At 46.3% G+C, this 18,258-nt stretch overlaps 1 protein-coding gene across 1 annotated transcript in view; it reads right to left on the bottom strand.

The window, feature by feature from the left end:
- Positions 1 to 3,306: 3,306 nt before the first annotated feature.
- Positions 3,307 to 18,258, bottom strand: part of LOC144785909 (leucine-rich repeat neuronal protein 1-like) — a 102,056-nt gene continuing 87,104 nt past the window's right edge. The window contains exon 2 of the mRNA XM_078664779.1: positions 3,307 to 6,360. Within this exon, the coding sequence (XP_078520905.1) occupies positions 4,005 to 6,161 (2,157 nt within the window). The 5' untranslated portion in view covers positions 6,162 to 6,360 and the 3' untranslated portion in view covers positions 3,307 to 4,004. The remainder of the gene's footprint in view (positions 6,361 to 18,258) is intronic.

The raw sequence follows: 18,258 nt of genomic DNA, 5'->3' as shown, positions 1-18,258 counted from the left end.
GATTTTGGTGAATCACCTTCACTGGATGGCAAACCTTATGTAAACACCCGAGACTAGGTACCACGAAACTGAATATGCTGCATATTGTAATTACAGCAGGATGAATGTGCAGTGCTTAATTTGTAAAACAATAAATGACGGGGCCCTCATCAGGAGGCCTCTGCAGTTTGCACCACACATTGCCACTGTACTTACACAAATACTAACCATCACACTGCTACAAGGCCGCCAAAGCTTTAAGAATGGCTTGGGCCGGCTGGAATTTGTGGTTTTAATGTATATTGAATTAACAAACAACTGTTTTCCTGCTCATCTTTACATTACACAAAAAGTGCCATCATGTGGCAGCTGTGTGCAAAGAAGGTACGACGTTCCTCTGAAGAAAAAGACAAGGAGAGGAGATACTGCAAGGTGAGGGTGATCAAAGATAACCACACACCTGATCAAGTGAAAAGGGGAGGAATACCCTTTACGGAACTAGGACTCTCACACACCCAGCAAGATAGGTGTCATGCTTCATCATATGAGCCTGCCCCTCGTCAGGTCAGCGCTGCAATACCTGACGGGCTCCCAAACCGGGGCTCTTTAGCGGGGATCTTTTGTTCCTGCCGGTGGGTGCAGTGGGGGTGAGGGGCCTAGTGTGTGTAGATATCAGGAAAGGTGAATTAAAACAGGTCAGTTAGTCCTAACCATCATTTATTCATAAGGTAAACCACCTGATTAAAAAGGTAGAGAGTGGCAGTGCACTAGATGCAATGTGTCTAGTTATATGTGCCCTACTCTCAGTTTGATCGACATGTTTCGTGCCTCTAATGTCAGGGGGATCTGGGCACTTCCTCAGGATCAAAGTGAACACTATCTACACTACGCAGTCAAGTGAAATCTACATACCACGTTCTCAGGTCAATGACATGAAATACAAAGAATAGATGAAAACCATATGGTGAGAAGAATGTATGATTACCATTGTATCATTCATTTATGCCCGTGGTGGTGAAAGCAATGCATGACTACCGGGGTACCCTACATAATTGCTCTTGCTTTTTTTATTAGGGTTGATGAGATACGGTGCTAGTGCATTGGAGACACTTGTGGTTAACTTATTTTCATCTTTTGTTTGTATTTCAGGTGAGACCTGAGAACGTGGTATGTAGATTTCACTTGACCGCGTAGTGTAGATAGTGTTCACTTTGATCCTTTTCTTTTTCTTCAGAGGAACGTCGTACCTTCTCTGCACACAGTACTTCTGGGGCTAGTACGTTGGACCTCGTTAAACTAGTCCCCGTCCCTCTTTTTGGGAATCATCAAATGGCAGCTGTCATAATCATCATGCGGAAACTACCAGAACCCCCACTGATTCTAGTTTCCTCGACCAGACTAGCCCTCCTCCCTGCCCTAGTAGTCAGCTGTCCAAATTCCCTAGTCTTGACTCAGCTACTTTGGTATCACTAGCAAATCGTACCAAATCTGGCTCTCGAGCGGATCCCTGCTCTCTGAGGATTTTCCAAATGACCCTGCCTGGGCTGGAGAAGCAGGTCTTGGGACTGCCCAATAACTCTCTACATTTGGGTTATCTACCAACAAATCTGAAAGAAGCTAGGGTCACCCCACTGCTGAAAAAGCCTGGTGCGGACACCCTGAACTATAGGCCCATCTCTCAGCTCCCCTTTCTAGCTAAGATCTTGGAACAGCACGTACTAATGATACTCTCAAGGTATCTGGAAGATCATCAACTGCTCCATGCTAGACAGGCGGGCTTTAGAGCTCATCATAGCACAGAGCTAGTGATGGTGTCCGTCTTGAACGAGCTTAGAGTTAGGGCCGATAGTAAACAGCCGAGTGCCCAGATTTTATTAGATCTGTCAGCGGCATTCGATACAATCAGCCATAACATACTGTTGAACCGTCTCACGAACCTGGGTATAAACGGGCAAGTACATCAATGGCTAAAGTCTTTTCTGTCAGACCGCACTCTGAGAGTTCAGCTGGGTGAGCAGTTATCGGATCTGGGCTCCCTGTCCTGCGGAGTACACCAGGGCTCTGCATTATCTCCTCTCCTTTTTAACATCTATTTGCAACCCTTGGTGGAGACCCTGTCCCATATGGATTGTCAGGTCTTTAATTATGCCGATGACACTCAACTTCTTGTCCAGCTTAATAACTTCTGCCAGGCTCAGGAGTCGGCAAAAAACCTGCTCAGGTTCACTGTAAATTGGATGACAGCCAATACATTGAAAATAAATCTGGATAAAACCGAAGTGCTTGTCATTCCAACAAGTAATAGCCCATGGTGTGATCTTTTCTGGCCTCCAGAACTGGGAGTAGTCCCGGCACCTGTCCCGGTGGTAAAAAGCCTGGAGCTGAAAATTGATTCTGAACTGTCTATGTCTTGTCAGGTTTCCACTGTTGTGGGAACCTGTACGGGCTTACTTAGGCAGCGACGGAAACTTGCTCCTCTCTATCAACATCCTCTCCGCAGTCAATCGTCTCCGCCACTGTCCTCTCTATGCTGGATTATGGGAATGCCATTCATCTTGGCCTCTCCCAGAAGCTCCTCAGGAGACTGCAGGTCATACAGAACAATACGTCTAGGCTCATTTTTAGACTCCCTAGGAAGACACGAGCCACCCCTCTGTTACATAAATTGCATTGGCTACCTATTAAACAGAGAGCGCAGTTTAAGGGCCTCTGTATCGCCCACAAAGCAATTTATGGTGAGGCACCCAAATATATAAAAGATCGCTTGATGAAGTATGTTCCCGTCCGGGTTCTACGATCATCTGAGGCTTGCAGGTTAGCTCCCCCCAGGTACATTTATAAATCTAAAGGGGGTAGAGCGTTCTCCGTCTTCCTCCCGCAGGTCTGGAATGATCTGCCGGAGTACCTGCGCAAGGAACCGGCTTTGCTTATCTTTAGGAAGCTCTTAAAAACGTATCTATTCAGAGAGGCGCTAACAATTGCGTAACCCCTGCCTCCGTTGCTGTCTGACATTTCTGCTCCAGTGACTTGCTCACTTTTCTCTAGAAAGGCTTAGAGACTGGTTGATGATTTGCGCTATATAAAAATCATATAACAGAACATAACAATTGCAGGTTCTGGCAATTAAGCACCAGTGCCGAGCACCGGCAGCCACTAGCTCAAATTAAGCACTGGAATGTGGTGTATTTTATGGAAATATAGCTTGACTTCCATGTGACAGTCATGAGTTTTTACACAAGTGGTGCAAGCATTAACATTCCTAAGAATGATTTACATGTACATGTGGGTTGTGTGAGTCAGAACCATAGATGCCCAGGCACTTTTTTTTTCAACTTGACATTTTTATTAAAACAACGCCAACAACAAACTCTGCTAGTCTGCCAGTTCACAGTACATCAGCCACACCGTGGCAACGTGTCCAAAAATCCCTGTATAAACACACACACACACTTTCTATGCTACTAAATCCAACTGTTGTGTGCACATAAAAGCAAGGCCTAAATTGCAAGTTCCAAAGATGGCTTTTTTGGGTGTGGGTGTCACATTGCAAATATTGCGGACAGCCATCTCTTCCGCGCCTCCATTTTATACTCCTGGTCCCAAACAGTCTCTTCTAGGCACCTCAAAATGTCCTGTGAAGTCTTTGATTTTCTCTAGGAACAAGGGCAACTGGAGAACATGTTACAAGTCTACTCACTAATGGACAGCTGCGTGCTGTCTAGTGACCCTAAGACACTGCTGCCATCTGATCAGATGTGACGTAACTACCCTATAGAAACGTGCATGCCCCATCGAAGGAGCAGCCAACTGTGTTTTCAACTTCTGATCAACACACCACTTTTTTCTGGAAGAGCTTGGCACTGCTCAAAATGGCCGCCGCATGAGCGATTGGCCTTGATCAAGATGGCGGCCAGCTAGACAACGACTGGAAAGTCTTGTCCCTCATGCGCCTTCTGGGATACATTTAGAGAGACGTTTCTGTTTCTCTACAGGGAAGGGTATCAGAAGGAGGAACAAAAGTATGTTCATGGTTGCCACATGTATGTTTTGGAAGTGTCGATTTGCAGGTCTGCTGGCACAGTGGGGGGCGGTTGCTCTAGGGTTGTGTCCTTCTCCTTTTCGTTCTCGTTTTCCCAGAGATTGATGAGCGGGGGGTACAATTCATTGAGTGGTATGGAGGAGGCCCTCTGCATATACTTCTTTAATGAGTGATGGCAGCTCTTTTGCTTGAGCCGACGACCGGTGTACAATACGAGCAGTACCATGCTAAGGATAGCAAAAAGGGATCCCAACACAGCAGCCAAGGCCACATTGCCTGGCTGCCCAACCATCTCCACAGCAAAAGAGGCATCCTTGGTTGTGACGTTCAGGCATGACCGCTGGGACTGGTGAGAGAGCGAGTCTACAGTTAGGCAAATCTCATATCTTGTTGCTGGCTGAAGGTGGGTGAGGTTGTACTCCTTGATATCCAGAGGTACCTTCGCTGTGTAGCTGATGTGCGGGTTGTGGATACGCATAGTTGCCGACGACCATTCAGGTATGACAATGGGGGCAGTGGCCTCTGGGATTGGGAAGACCTTCCACTCCACCACCACAAAATGTGACTGCACCTTCTTTGCCACCACGAGCAGAGCCACGCTTTTGGACCCTTGGGTGCCGTTGATGTGGAGGGTGGTTGTTCTTGTGTCTGACCCATCTGTATTCCACGCCACACAGGTATAGAGGCCTGAATCGTCAGCATTCACACTATGGATTTCCAGGGTTCCTCCAGCCCGGACCTTAAATTTCTCCGAGTTTACCTCCGGGGATAGCTTCATCCCTGTTGGACTCATCCAGTAGTATTCAGGTTCAGGGTCACATGTGGCTCTGCAGTCTAGCGAAACCATATCACTGCCGGACACGTTGATATAGGACGGGAGGATGTGGGTGGAGATTATGGGCAAGCACCCGCCCAGCATTCCTTGCTCAAGGATCTCCTTGAATTGGTGGCCATCAAGCTGGGTCGGCGAAGCACACAGCGTGGACTGGGGCTCGATTAGCCGCATACTTTGGTTGTTGAGGATCCTCCAGTTGGCAGAGCAGTCACATCGAAGTGGGTTCCCATACAGACTTATTTCATTGAGGGCGGGCAGAGACTGGAAGATTCCCCTTTGCACAAGCCGCAGGTCATTGTTGCTGAGCAGCAGAGTCCTCAGAGAGGGAGCATCCCGAAAGGCAGACCGGTCGATGAAGGAGAGCCTGGGATTGTTACAGAGCTCCAACTTGGCCAACTCTGGAAGAAGCCGGAAGGCATGGCGCTCTACGCTAACTAAATATTCCATATTGTTGAGGCTCAACTCTTCCAGGTGTGGCATATCCCAGAAGTCACCTCCAGAAATCTTCTGGATTGGGTTCTTGTTAAGATCCAGGAATTTGAGAAGTGGGAGACTCTTCAGTGCCTCCTTGGGAACCTTTGAGAGACGATTGTCAAAGAAGGAGAGGCTCTCCAGATAGTCGAGTCCGACGAAGGCATCTTCAGGGATTTCTTTCAACTCCATCCCTGCAAGGACAAGGCTGTGCAGCTTCCCCAGTGGCTGGAAATTCATGCTTTGTAGTTCCATAATTGGGTTTTCTCCGATCATAAGAATTTCCAGGTTGGGCAGAGAATGGAACCAGTGGCTGTCAATGGCCTGCAGTTTGTTGGCGTTGAGGTGGAGCCTCAAGAGGTTGGTTAAGCCAGAGAAGGCCATGGGGCCGATATTGCTGATTTGGTTGTGGTTAATGTAAAGTTCCTCCAAGCTTCCGAGGTCCTTCAGGCAGTAGTCAGGCAACTCACTCACCTGGTTCTCCTCCAGATAGAGGGTGATCAGCCGGGAGAGGTTGGACAGGCTTACGTCCCCAATACTGGTGAAGTGGTTTTGGGACAGGTCCAACTCCGTCAGGTTGGATAGGCTCTGCAGCTCGGCCGATACCTGAGAAATCTTATTGCTCTGCAACAGGAGCACCTGAGTGTCCACGGAAAGGTTCACAGGAATGCTGGTGAGGAGGAGATCATTGCAATCGACGGTCTTGGCTTCGTGATAAATGGACTGGGGTGTGAACCATGGTCTTGTCTCGCAAACGCACTGAGGGGGGCAGTATCCAAAGACTCTTGAGAAGCCGGGGAGGGAGACCACCAGCATAGACAGCTGCATGAAGGACATGGCTACTCTTATATGATGAACACGGGCAACCAGTGTCACAGGTCTCGTCTTCCGCTTGGAGGGTGCGAAGTCTTCTCGATGTGAGGCGGGAGGGTTGCAGTAAGAAAGATGTCAATTATTGCAAGTTTTCGGACGGTGATGATCAGTCAAGGAGGAAAGACGAGGCTCCCAGTGACGATTCAAAGCCAGGAGGACATGTCTAAATGAAAAGGAAAAGAATACGTCAGATAAATGAACTGCTTTTTTGGTAGATTTCCATAAACAACTTATAAGTTCAACCTTGTAATCACCAATTTACACAGTGCACACATCAAACCAATATTGGAGGTAAGTGTTTAATAGTATTATTACTCAATGTTACTCATTCTAATGACCTCACAGCGATTAAAGGCTACATTATCAATATTTTTTAATGTGTAACTTACAAGATAGAAACAAATATTGGAATTATGTTTTTATTACAATGATGCCCAGATTTACTTAGATTTCACACCATGAAAATTTTCTGTGCTGCATTGCATGAAGGAAAATCAGTGTAGAGCCATATCTACAAAGACTGACCTGCTGTTGTGATCACATGTGCTGGTGCACATAAGGGCGGACGGTGAACAACCGTTACAACGAAACTATTACAACGCAGTACCATTACAACGCGGTCATTACAACGCGGTCATTACAACGCAAACCATTACAACGCATTGCGCTGGGGGGCGCTCTAGGATAGGGAATAAGTTTAATTTTCTATCCAACACCTTCCCTAGTGTCCACGGGGACTGGAGTTGGAATAGAAAATTATACTTACCACTATCCAGCACCTCTAAGCGCTATGCGTTGTAAATGTTTGCGATGTAAAAACCGCGTTGTAAAGGCAGGCGTTGTAATAGCCTGCGTTGTAACGTCATACATCCGGAAGCATACACTTTGAGTAAAAATTCCGATGCATTGACAACGGCAGTAGGGTCAGATACATTGGGTGTGTGGTGTGTTTGCAGCACACGTGCGATGCAGTTGTTCCTGGGGGTAAATGAACGCACTTCCCCTGGTTTGTGCCGACAAGCATTACCAAGGGGAGGGGGAGGAAGCAGCAACACAAGGCACATGGGAGGACAGAGAGACGAGCAACACAAGGGAGGGGTGGGAGACGGACTGCAGCCCTGCACTCCTTGAGAGAGCATGTCCAAAAAAAAATAATATAAAAAGAAAAAAAGCACCTACAGGAGATATGTTCAGTGAGCCAAAAATATAACCTGGATATTCATTGGATTGAAAATACTTTTCAGAGTTGAGTGCGGGAGGGGGAGTTAGTAGGGAGCTTGTGGAGTAGCAACATCATTCTGATGTCACAGACTTAGCAGTATCTTGATAGTATACCTTACTTATAAACTTTCGTTCTTTCCACAGAGGACGGCTGTGGTTAGAAAACCAAGGGTCCTCTTCCAGGGCTCCATTTTATTATTCTCTTATGCAGGATGCACATTATTAAAGACCCATTGGACTCTGCAGTCTATTTCAACTCTTTGGAAGGCTGGGTCGCCACTGGCCTCCAACTCAGTCATCTCAATAATGGGCCAAAAACTGGTACTCAAGAAAACAGTAAGATAGATAAGCCACTGCTCTTTACTCTGACCAGATGACCTGCTTCTTAGCAGTCTTCTTCTAAAGCGTATCCTTGTTACTAAACTACTGATACCCTACCCATTAGCTCTTGCTCACTTAACACCTCTATCACCACTACATTTCCCGACGCGTGGAAACACGCCAAAGTCAGACCACTGCTCAAAAATCCCTCCACCGACCCCAGTCAACTCAAAAACTACTGCCCAATCTTCCTTCCCACGAAGGTACTGGAAATGATCATCAATAATCAACTCCTGACACACCTGGAACAGAACCAGCTACTCGACGCCTTCCAATCCGGCTTCAGCAGCACTCACAGCACTGAAACTGCCCTGAGCGCAGCCACCTATGACCTACAAACCCTCCTTGACTGAGGAGAAACAGCAGCTTTGATCGTCCTTGACCTCTTGGCAGCCTTTGACACTCTATCCCACCACACACTGATCGTAAGACTCTACCACATCGGCCTCTATGGGTATCCGCTCAGATGAATCACCTCTTTCCTCACTGGAAGAACCCAGAGGATCCACCTTTCACCTCTGAACCCACGGAGATCACCTGCGGTGTCCCCAGGGGCTCATCCATCAGCCCCAAGCTCTTCAGCGAATATATGACCCCGCTGGCCAACATCGTCAGATTCCACAGACTCAATATAATGTACTACACAGACGACACCAAACTCATCCTCGCACTCACCGATGACCCCACCACCACCGGAAGCAACTTCCACAGATGCATGACAAACGCTGCCGACTGGATGAAGAACACCTGCCTGCAGCTGAACACAGACAAGATGGAAGTATTGATCTTTGTCAACAGCACCAACACATGTAATGATTCCTGGTGGTCATCAGACCTAGGCACTCACTCCCGCCAACCACCTGGCCATAAAAGCCCACAAGAACCTACTTTTGGGGTGACTAGTATGTAAAAAAATGGAGTTTTAAACCCGACAAGGGGTTTATTTTACCATGATAAATTGGCAGTTTAAAACTGCACACAGTCTCCAATGGCAGATCAGAGACATGTTTTAAGGGGCTACTTAAGAGAGCAGCACAATATGTGCCGAAGGCCCACTGGTAGCATTGAATTTACCAGCCCTGGATATATGTATACCACTTTACTAGGGACTTATAAGTATGTTAAATATGCCAATTAGGTGTAAGCCAATTAACCATGTTTTAGGGAGTGAGCCCAAGCAGTTTAGCACTGGTTAGCAGTGGTAAAGTTCACAGAGTCCTTTGAGTGAAAAGCACGCTGCCAACGTTTAAAGGGGGACAAAAATGATTCTAAAGCCAAAAACCAGTTTGTATAAACGATGAATTGCGCGTCAATTAACATGTATAGCACTAAGATTTGATACATTGTATATATTTTTTGTTCATTTGTAGACGTTCCCTGAAGAAGGTGTATGTAAACACCGAAATGCATTGGAACTAAAAGGACTGTTGCTACATGTTATGAACATAAGAAAAGTGACTGAAATATAATTTTTTTGAACACCAGAAATTTTCGTTTTGAAGTCTTCTTTGTTATAACTTTAGCTGTAAGAGTACAGCACATTCATACTGGTGCCATGGGAGACACACTTATGGGTCTATAGGTGTGCGACTTGTTAGTCAAAGCGGGTAGTTGTCAAGGGCCCCCACTCTTCAATGGGCCCCCTGGTAAAGTGATCTTTCTACCTCTATGTCACACCTTTGTCGGTTTCTCCATCAGAACCTTGCTCAAGGCCCTGAAAATCCTCACGATGACACTGGAAATTCCCTGGTGTTGGTGAGTTTGTCACTAGTAGGTGATTCTCTGGTGGGAGTAAGTATGTCACTGTAGGGAATCCCTGGCTGTGACCTTGTCACTACAGAGAACCCTCTGATTTAAGTGAGTTTGTCACTGAAGGGGGTCGATGACTGAGTCTGTCGCTGTAAGTGGCTCCCCCAATCCCCTCTTACTAGAGATGAATGCCTTGCTCGCCGCCAGTGTTTAATCAGTAAAAGAATAAGTGCCGGGGCTCTCATCTGGAGCTCACTGCAGCTTGCACCACACATTACCCCTGCCATGCTGCCAACAATACTTACAACACAACTACTTACCGTCACACTCATACAAGTCTAACAATTAGGACCATTTCAAGCCCCCAAATCTATAAGAATGACTTGGTCGGCAGATAATAATAATTTTTAATGTGTATTGAATGAACAATTACCTGTTGTTGTGCTCATCTCCAAATTAGCCAGACAGCGCCACCTTGTGGCAGCTGTCACAAGTGCCGGTGTTGAGAATTAAGTGCCAGTGCCGAGCACGGGAAATCACCGGCGCAAATTAGGCACGGAGTCGCTGTTCTGATTCCGAGGCTACCTCTGATCGCCCCCCCATGCCAGAGAAGCGCGGCCTCTGCGGCTCCTCAGCGCTAGCTCTACACCCGAGGGGGACAGTATGAATTGTCCATCTAAATACCCGGGTTCAACGAGTCTCGCGCCTGTAATCCACTTGCTCTCGTTTGATGGATGGCGCAGTTGTACGCCTCTGCGCACTTTTTATGCTTCTCGTGGGCTTTGTGTTTTGAAAAGCTTGCTGGTTGAGGCAGTCAAACAGTGAAGCTTAGGAACAATAACAATAGTATTTTATACATATTTTATATAGCTGTCAAGCACTGCTTGCTGCTGAGACAACATGTCATAATTTCCCAGCACTCGTGTTATAGGTCTCAAAGGGATGAAATGCTGAGCAGTGTTCAACGCTGGCTGTGCCATCCAGGTTATGTGTATGCACAACGCAGTGGCATAGAAATGGTGCAACAGACACTTATACACCAAGATATATGCCGCGATCACCCCCTAGCTGGGTGTTTGTATTTGTATATATAGGTATTTGTATAGCGTGACATTCATCCCAAGGGACATCACGGCGCTAAGACTGAGAGGAGTGCGGTGCATATAATTGCAGGAGTACCATTTGAAGTATCAGTATCTAGCGAACAAAAAGGTGTTCAGCTTGTTCCTGAAAATTAGGTAGTCTTCTGTCAGGCGTAGGTCGAGTGGAAGTTTGTTCCAGAGGACCGCTGCTGATTTTAAGAAAGATCGGTCACCCATCCTGACTTTAGTCATACGTTTGACTGTTGCCAATGCCTGATGGCACGATCTCAGATTGCGCGAGGGTACAAAAAAATCTAATTTGCCTTGCAAAATATGTGGGCCTTTCTTATGTAAGGTTCTATGTGCGTAGCGCATGAGCTTAAAGTTGGCTCTTTGGCGTACTGGCAGCCAGTGTAACTCCTTCATGCAGAGGGATGCTGAGCTATATCTACTTTTATTGCAAATCAGTTTAGCAGCAGCGTTTTGAACCACCTGGAGTCTGGGGAAAAGATAGTCGGCCATGCCCACATAAAGTGCATTGCCATAGTCCAGTCTGCTCATAAGAAGGGCCTGTGGTAGGGTAGTAAAAAAATAAAAAAAACACAGCGTTACTTTGGGTACACAGGCCCATTTTGTGGTGCCAGAACGCACGCATTGCATGCATGCATTATAACACTAGCACCACCCTGCATCATTCAGTAGGCACGTGCATTTGTCAATTCAGGTGCCACCAAATATCCGCCTTCATACTGAATGACGTGTGCGCCATTTTACTTTTTTTACATGCTTATCTAAGATGGCGTATGCCACTTGGAGCAGTAAATACAATATAGATTTTAAGTTCCGCTAAAGCACCTTTCTGCAAGTGTAAAGACCCAGCAGCAAGTGGGAGCTGAGGGGCCTGGCACAAAATGTAAAAAAAAAAAAAAAACTTTTAAAAAAGGACGGTGACAGATAGGTGAGCAACGGAGGAACATGTGAGGGGAAGCACAGGAGCAGGGGGTGCGAGGATAATAAGGGAAAAAGCAGCACATGTGGAGAGAGCAACACAGAATGTGGAAGGTATTTGCCGAAAGGAAGACATACACAAGAAAAAACAGCACACAAGAGAGAGAGAGCAACATGGTACACAGGGGGTGGGCATTTGCAAGAGGGGAGACGCACGAGTGGGAGAAAACTGGAAAACAAGCGCACTCAATGAGTGCTTAAATAAAAAGAAAAAAGTAGTTCCAGAAAAGTGAGCAGTGGAAGGATACAGGTCAACCAATCAAAAGTATGGTAAAGAGGATCGGCACATGGGAGGGGCACACTCAAGAAGAGAAAAGAAAGCGAGTCAATAAAAAACACGGAAATAAGAGGAACAATAAAGCCGGACAATGGATGCAGTTGGTGGGCTCCAAGCCTCACTGTGGGCTAGATGTTGGCAAATAGGATTTACCGATTCTAAAATGACGAATTTTACCGATTCTGTATTTTAGAATCGGTAAATCCTATGTAGCTAATAATTGGGTAAAAATTACCGAATCGTTAAAATTCGGTATTTACCGATTCGGTAATTGCCATTCATTCCTATGAATGTAATTTACCGAATCGGTAGTTACCGTTTCGGTAAAATAGGGAAAGAGTCAAGGGTGGCAGGGTGTCACTTTGACACCCTGTTGCACCCCTGAATAGTGCTTGTGTGCACATGTGGCACACATACATGCCCTAAGGGCATGTATGTCTGTCACATGGCACAGGTGTAAATGCACAGATTTGCATATACAGAGTTATTCGTTATTTAAAATAACGAATCCTTAAAGCACAGAAGCACTCTTCAAAGTGCTTCCTACATGTCATTTACCGATTCGCTAAATACCGAATCGGGAAATGATGATACGGTAAATACTGATTCGTTATTTACCGAATCCTCCCCTACATCCCAAATGCCCAATACCGGTCAGTAACGGCTGAAATTTTGTAATTTCGGCTGTTACCGACCGGTAATGGGCCACCTACATCTGGCCCTGTATCTTTTGGGGATATTCCTCAACAGGTCTTTCACAGCCAAACAACTGAAGCCATCTGTGTGGTAGGTGAACCTAAACCTAAAAGGGAGGGGGCACAGCAAACAATTTTCGAAAGCTAACCTGATTATGGAGAATGTCTCAGTCTCTGCAGCGTACAAGGGGATTGTGTAGAGCTCGTCAGGAAATGAGGGATTTGCCGACAATCAAAATCTGCTTTTATCCGGGTTAGATAAAGTTCAGCAATATTCCTAGACAGCGGACAGGCAAAGGTTGCACCTGTCCTTCTAGAAATATAAAAGACACAAACTGACAAGGAGGGGCCCAGGGAGTAATTCTAGAATTCTAGAATTTTCTATGAAGCATTTTCTACTCTAGCAACCCACTCTGACTCACTGACATTCAACCTCACTCATTCTCTGTACCTGTCACTGAATCTCACTCACCACCAAACTGACACGACCACAAATACACATATATTCTCTCACACACAAACACACTCGCCCACAAGCTCGTGAACAACATACATGTATTTATATTTTATTTAAATTATCTGCCACTGGAGGTCTTGTTCCAGCTCCTGGTGCTCCATTTTTTTATTACACTAATAGTGAATAATAAAGTATTATTCACTAAAAGTGTCATATAAAATGGTCAGAAAACCAAAGTGGAGCATCGGTGCCCATTAGGGAAAGCTGCCCTGGGCTAAAGAACGGTGATGGATAAAACCCAGATCTCTTGACTGGGTGTGAGTGTTTGATTGGTTCAGATGCTCCGTCCATCACCACCCCCTTTTGTACCGCTTTGTTCGCCATAAGTTGGCAGGGTATGCTCAGATGTGAGTCCCTTGCTCACTTTGCCACTGGATTCAAGCAAGCCCGGCTGAAGATGGCTGAAATGCCAGAAACCAGTCCTAGGAAGCTTGTTTCTGGTCCAGGGAAGGCATGGCTTGGCAGTTCGGGCTGGACTGTTCCCATGAGGCACAGGGTTAGGCTGATTTGCATATGGCCATGTCTGAACTGGGGTGGCAGAGTGGGATAAAGAACGGTGATGGATTAAACCCAGATCTGTTGACTGGGTGTGAGTGTTTGATTAGTTCAGATGCTCCGTCCCTCACCACCCCCTTTTGTACCACCTTGTCTTTTTGGCACTGATTTTGCCACCTCTGGGTCCAGGGGTTGCAAAGGGCAAGCCGGTGGTCGCAGCTGCGACCTCTGCTGACCCATAAATGATGTCCATGTCTGCCCCCGGCATATGTAAAGTTCAGGAACACCCCTTGTCGAAATGTGTGCGCTCTATAAAAACAAATCTAAATAACTACTTAGGTTATTATAACTACCCACAAAGAATGTCCCCTCGCTACAGCAGTGTGTCAGCGTGTCAAGGGTTTGTAGGAGTTTCACATTCCATGATCACAGCTTGATGTTTTCCTTCTGTGGAAAATTGTTAGGGGGTCTCTGTTCTCCTAGGCCTGTTGGATTCCCTGGTTCTCTTCTTAGAGAACGCGCTGTCGATGTTCTCCTTGGAGTATCTGAATCCAAGAAAATTCCCTTCAGAAAGACCTCTCTCTATGGCATTGTGTCTTGGCGGGCTAAGGGGTGATGGTTTCATTTCTCCTGGGAGGGTAGAGTTCCCTGAATCACTTCCTAGGGCGCGTCCTTACTCTATGGCAGTGCGTCAGGAGGACGCGGCTCTCCTGGGATTGTGGGAATCCCTGGATCTCTGCCTTGGGAGTGTCCTCTGCCATTACTGTGGTGTGTCAGGCGCTCACGGTTCTCCTGGGAGGGTCAGATCCCCCGGGTTACTTCCTAGAGAATGGGGCATATGTAGGTAATTCACATTTTGCAATTCTCAAAATAGGGATTTTTAAGGAATCGCTATTTGAGAATTGCAAAATGGAATGTAGGTAAAAATTTGCAATATTTTTGCGAATCTCTAAAATTCCTTATTTGCGATTAGCAAATTGTGAATCGCAATTAAGGAGAGTGTTCCATTTATTCCTATGGGCCTCATAGGAATGAATGAGGATACATTCTCCAATTGCGATTTTCTATGAGAAAATCGCAATTTGAGAATCGCAATTCCAAGGGGTGCCAGGGTGTCCAAAGGACATCTGTTGCACGCCTGGAATGTGCCTGTAAGTACATGTGGTGCACATACATGCCCTAAGGGCATGTCTGTGCGCCACATGGCACTTTGAATTTTTTTTTTAAATGCATTTTGACAGGAAATCGCAAAGTACCATCTACTTGAAGTAGGTGGTATTTTGTGATTCCTTAAGCCAAAAATCGCAATTTTAAAGGCACCCCTACATAGCGTTTAAGGAATCGCAAAATTGCGATTCCTTAAATGCTTGAGTAAAATAAGGAATCGCAATTTTTGCGATTCCTAATTTTGCTAAGTGGCACCTACATACCAAAAGGCCGTTTGCGATTCGCAAACGCCTACCTACATATGCCCCAATGTCTTCTCTCTATGGCAGTGGGTCAGGGTTTGCTGTTCTCCTGAGATGGTGGTCTCTGCGGCACTCCCTGCTGAATGTCCCCTCACTCTATGGCAGTGTGTCCACAGTGGGGCGGGGGAGGGGCGGCTACGCTGTTCTACTGGGAGGTTCAGATCCACAGGAACATGTCCTAGTAAAGACCCTCACTCTACGGCAGTGCGAGGAACAACCGCTGTGCGTAACTTGTAAAAACATAAGCGTAAATGCCTAAAATGTCCTTAATACCCTGAATCTGGTGCTGCTCCATACTATGGTTGCAGAGTATGAAGGCTGCCTTAGTCTTGATTCCACAGCATACCTCTTTCTTCTACAACTCAACACTTACTATGTTTGTCTGAGTCATGCCATTTTTTTTCAACCCCGCTCTCTCCCTTTATCACAGTTCCCCCATTTTTCCCTTCTTCCTTCTTTCTCCCTTTATCTTTCTTGCTCTGGTTCTGATGATAAACTCGCCTTGGAAAAGCAACAAAGCTAAACCGTGTCAAACGTGGACTTTATTTGCTGCAAACATATGTAATCTGCAGAAAACAATTGCCAAAAACATAAAATGTATAAAAGCAAATGATCCGCTCAGCAGCACGGGCTCTCCCTGTGGCTAAGCCTTGAAATGGCGTCGCTTCCGTTTAGGGACGAGCGTCGTGACCTTGACGTCCGCGTCGCTGCGGTTTTGATCTATGCGAGGAGCGGAGTCTAAATCTCAAGGTCAGCCGGCTGCAGCGGGGCAGGCTGGGTGCCAAGTGCGAGGGCGGGCGAGCACACGTCCCTCCTCGGGCAGTGCAGCCCACCGCCTCCTTCACCCCCCCACCCCCCTCACAGCGCAATCAAGAGGGTCACTGGAGTGTGGCAAGAGAAGACAGACGGCGCGCCGCGGGCAGGAGGGTAATCCGTCCAAAGCTGGGGGAAATATGGCGGGAGAGAGGGGAGAAGGAGGAGAGAGAAAGAGAACAAGACGGAGAGCAAGAGAACAGGGCAGAGGGTGACTGAAAGAGGACAGAGGGCGAGAGGAGAGGGAAAGATCAAGAGTGGTCAAAGAAAGAGGGAGTGGAAGGCGAGAGGGAAAGAGAGAGAGTGAGACAGACCAAGAGTAAGGAGCAGAGGAGGAAAGAAGAACAGCAAGAGCGCGAGAAAGAGGTGGAAAGAGAGAGACAGAGGATATAAACCGAGAGAGAGAGAGAGAGAGAGAGAAAGAGAGAAAGAGAGAAAGAGAGAAAGAGAGAAAGAGAGAAAGAGAGAAAGAGAGAAAGAGAGAAAGAGAGAAAGAGAGAGAGAGAGAGAGAGAGAAAGAGAGAAAGAGAGAGAGAGAGAGAGAGAGAGAGAGAGAGAGAGAGAATGAGAGACAAAGGATAAAATCCAAGAAAGATGGAGAGACAAACAGGAGTGAAAAAGAGAGCAATTTAGAGGAACGCGATAAACGAAAAAGAGAAATAAAAGGGAGACAAAGTAAGGTAAGAACGAGGAAGAAGAGAGAAAAAGAGCTATAGATGGAGTGAAAGAAAGAATGGAAAGAAGGAAGAGGATTTAGGAAAGAGGGGGCGGGAGGTGTGAGAGATATGCAGAGAGCTAGAGAGGCAGAGAAAGAGAGATTGGAAGAGACTGTGTGCAGTAAAAATGAATGGACTAGACACCCAACACCAATAAAATTATGAGTGGCGTGTGCAGTAAAGTCTCTCAGGTGTCACCTCAGAAGAACATTCATCTATGTGCAGTATGGACATTCTCTGCCGCCTACTCAGTACAGGGTGAGTACACCTGTACAATGTAATATATACTATGTCTCATCCTATTCCTCTATCAATATATCCTCTGCTTCCACTCTCTGACTCATCTAAACCCGGATTCTACTACGATGATCTCCTTAAGATCCTTTCTCGGCTCTTCCTTCCTCTATCCCTGCTTTGACCCACCCCAAACCTAATTTTACTACTAAGATCTCCCATATAACACTTTTTAGACTCTTCCCTACAGAATCCCTACTTGACCCAAGCCAAACCTCATTTTACTACTGTGATCTCCAGAATAATACGTCATGGACTCTTCCCTCCTGCATCCCTCCTTTGACCCATCCCAAACCTCATTCTACTTCTCTGATCTCCCAAATAATACTTTCTAGACTCTTTCCTCCTCTATCTCTCCTAAATCCTATTCATTCTAACAGACTCACATGTCCACTGCTCAAATTAGGGGAGAGGGGTTGGCCTAACGGCTAAGGCGCTCGACCTCGGATCTTGGTTCGAGTCTCGGTAACGACGCCAAAAACCCCCTGTGATTCTGGGCAAATCACTTAATCGCCCCGTGCCTAAAAGGAAAGTGTGTCCTCATGTAACGTAACTGGTGCTATGTAAAGCGCTCTGATAACTGATTCGGTTCGGTTCTAGTTCGCGCTATATAAAACTGCAATAAAAAAAAATAAAAAAAAACAACGACTTATATTTCCCTATACTAATCCACCACTAATCATTCGGGTTCCAGACTAGCGTACTTCTCGCTGAAAAGCGCCTAAATACCCTATCAGGGGTAGTAAGTGCTATGTAATACAGTTACACACTCGCCTGGAACCGGAGATCAAGCAGATAAATCTACCTGTTCAAGCCCAGCTCAACTGCAAGGAGGGAGGTAACTCGGGTGTTGGGTGCACAAATCTGGAATTCCCTGTGCCATGACCTCACAAAGCTTCCTAGCCTTGAGGTGGTCAAGGAAACAGTTCAACCAATGCCTAGATTTACTTTGGGCTCCACAGGCACTTGTGTGGCACTTGCACTTTTGTGTTGCGCCTGCAAGCTGTTAAAATCAAGGTCGAAGTGGATAGAATCTGAGGGGGCATGATGGGGCTATTCTTTCTTAAATTGACAAGAATTGTTCCCCTACTTTTCCTTAAAAGAGAGCCATCCTGGGACAATTAATTCCCAAAGTTGAGATGCCTCAGCTGAAGTGGATGGTAAGCAGTCTCCAGTGCCGTGAGGGCCAGAGATGGACAAGTGGCTAAACAAGGAACAACCTTTCTTTCTACAGGGGCTGCAGCCTGCAAGAAATGTAAGTGTGTGCAAATGGGTAATGTGCACATAGTAAAGAATCCCTAGGCCTGTTCATAGAGGCTCTCCTGTCCTATCCTTCTAGGACCC

Source organism: Lissotriton helveticus, chromosome 10 (assembly GCF_964261635.1).
Source record: "Lissotriton helveticus chromosome 10, aLisHel1.1, whole genome shotgun sequence".
In the NCBI taxonomy this organism is placed as follows: domain Eukaryota; kingdom Metazoa; phylum Chordata; class Amphibia; order Caudata; family Salamandridae; genus Lissotriton; species Lissotriton helveticus.
Note: the sequence above shows the minus strand (reverse complement) of the source record. Positions and strands in the feature narration are given on the sequence as shown.